A 1,911-nucleotide genomic window follows, 5' to 3' on the forward strand; every position below is an offset into this window, starting at 1 on the left:
CGCTTCCTGCGCCGCCGCCCGCGCCGCTTCACCAGCTTCGAACAGGTGGCTCAACTGAGCGCCGTGGCTCGCGGCCTGACCGCCTCGCTGCTCTTCCTGCTCTTGGTCAAGGTGAGGGCTGAACCGGTGGGGCGGGGCGGACAGCGTTGGCAGGGTTAGTCGGCTGACGCCCTGTGTTCGCAGGCCGCCCAGCAGCTGCGCTTTGTGCGCCAGTGGTCGGTTTTTGGGAAGACACTGTGCCGGGCGCTGCCCGAGCTCGCGGGGGCAGCCTTAGGCCTGGTGGTACTCGCCGCAGCCTACGCGCAGCTTGCTGTCCTGGTAGGTCCGGTGGGGGGCCGTGGGAAGGCGGCTGATCCCGGGCCCGCCCCTCACTCGTTTCCCCTCCCCCGCAGTTGGTTTCCTCCTGTGTGGACTCGCTTCGGAGCGCTGCCCAGGCCCTCCTGGTGCTGTGCCCTGGGACCGGGGTTCCTGCCCTGTGCCCTGCGGAGTCCTGGCGCCTGTCCCCCATGCTGTGCACGGGGCTCTGGGCTCTGCGTCTGTGGGGGGCTCTGAGGCTGGGGTCTGTTCTTCTGCGGTGGCGGTACCACACTCTGCGTGGGGAGCTGTACCGCCCTGCCTGGGAGCCGCAGGACTACGAGATGGTGGAGCTGTTCCTGCGCCGCCTGCGCCTCTGGATGGGCTTCAGCAAGGTCAAGGAGGTGGGTACGGCCCAGGGGGGGAGAGGGACGCACCCTGGGCCCAGCAGAGCCCAGGGCGCAGCCGGACTGACCGAGCCCCTGTGCCGCCCCCAGTTCCGCCACAAAGTCCGCTTTGAAGGGATGGAGCCGCTGCCCTCCCGCTCATCCCGGGGCTCCAAGGCTTCAACAGACGCGCCGCCACCCAGCGGGGGCTCTGGTGCCTCCCGCGCCTCCACCTCCTCCAGCCAGCTGGAGGGGCTGAGCTTGGGCCTGGGCCGGCCGGGGCCTCGAGAGCTGGAGCCCGAGCCCTCCCGCCTCCATGCTGTGTTTGAGGCCCTACTCACGCAGTTTGATCGGCTCAACCAGGCCACAGAGGACGTCTATCAGCTGGAGCGGCGCCTGCAGTGCCTGCACGGCCGCAGGAGCAGTGCGCCCTTGGCCTCCCAGCCCCCAAGCCCCTCCCCAGGCCTGCGGCCCATCCTGCCCAGCCGCCTTGCCCGGGCCAGTCGCGGCATCGGCCTGTCTACAGGCCCCAGCAGAGCATCACTGCGGGCCAAAAACAAGATCCACCCCAGCAGCTCTTAGTGCCAGGGCCTCTGGGCTCCCCTCTCCCCAGGGCGCGCCCGTGGCTCCCCTCTGGCCCCTCGGAGCCAGAGCAGACACCGCTCAGTATTATCACCTTCTGCCACCCTCAGTCGCGGGCCAGGCAGAATAGCTGCACGCAGGTCCCCAGAGAGCAGGCAGGCTCTCTGTGGGCTTCAGCACTTTACAGAGGCCACGTGGCCAGCTCGGACCCAGGGTCCCCTCCCACTCCTGTGGGAGGACACAGCAGTGCTGGATGAGTGCCCGGCCTCAGACGCTATTTATTTCCCGAGTCCTCAGGTACAGCGGGCTGTGCCCGGCCCCCTCCTGGCTGATGTCTCCCCTGCCAAGGCCCCAGGCTCTGGGGAGGGGCCCGCACTCCTGTCGTCCTCCCCTAAGTTATTACCTCCTCCGTCCCTGCTCAGTGCACTCGCCTCCAGCTGCCGCCGTGTGTCTGTTGTAATTTATGTGGGGTTAAAATGTATATATTTTTGTATGTCGCTTTATTTTTCGATACAGCCAAGGGATCTGGTGGCTGAAGCAGCCTGTGCCCACTGTCACCCACATTGAAGGGGAGCTGGGACCGCCAGAGCTGTCCTTTTCTCCCCAGACACCTGCCCACCCAGCTGGAGGAGCAGAGATCGGAAGAGCA

At 67.0% G+C, this 1,911-nt stretch overlaps 1 protein-coding gene across 1 annotated transcript in view; it reads left to right on the plus strand.

The window, feature by feature from the left end:
* Positions 1-1,891, plus strand: part of LOC104995841 (polycystin-1-like) — a gene marked incomplete at its 5' end in the record, with an annotated part of 19,520 nt that extends 17,629 nt beyond the window's left edge. Inside the window, 4 exons of the mRNA XM_010849888.1 lie at positions 1-111; positions 184-318; positions 393-698; positions 792-1,891. Of these exons, the coding sequence (XP_010848190.1) occupies positions 1-111; positions 184-318; positions 393-698; positions 792-1,262 (1,023 nt within the window). The remainder of the gene's footprint in view (positions 112-183; positions 319-392; positions 699-791) is intronic.
* Between the last annotated feature and the right edge of the window lie 20 nt (positions 1,892-1,911).

This window comes from Bison bison, unplaced genomic scaffold (assembly GCF_000754665.1).
Source record: "Bison bison bison isolate TAMUID 2011002044 unplaced genomic scaffold, Bison_UMD1.0 scf7180017851022, whole genome shotgun sequence".
NCBI lineage: Eukaryota > Metazoa > Chordata > Mammalia > Artiodactyla > Bovidae > Bison > Bison bison.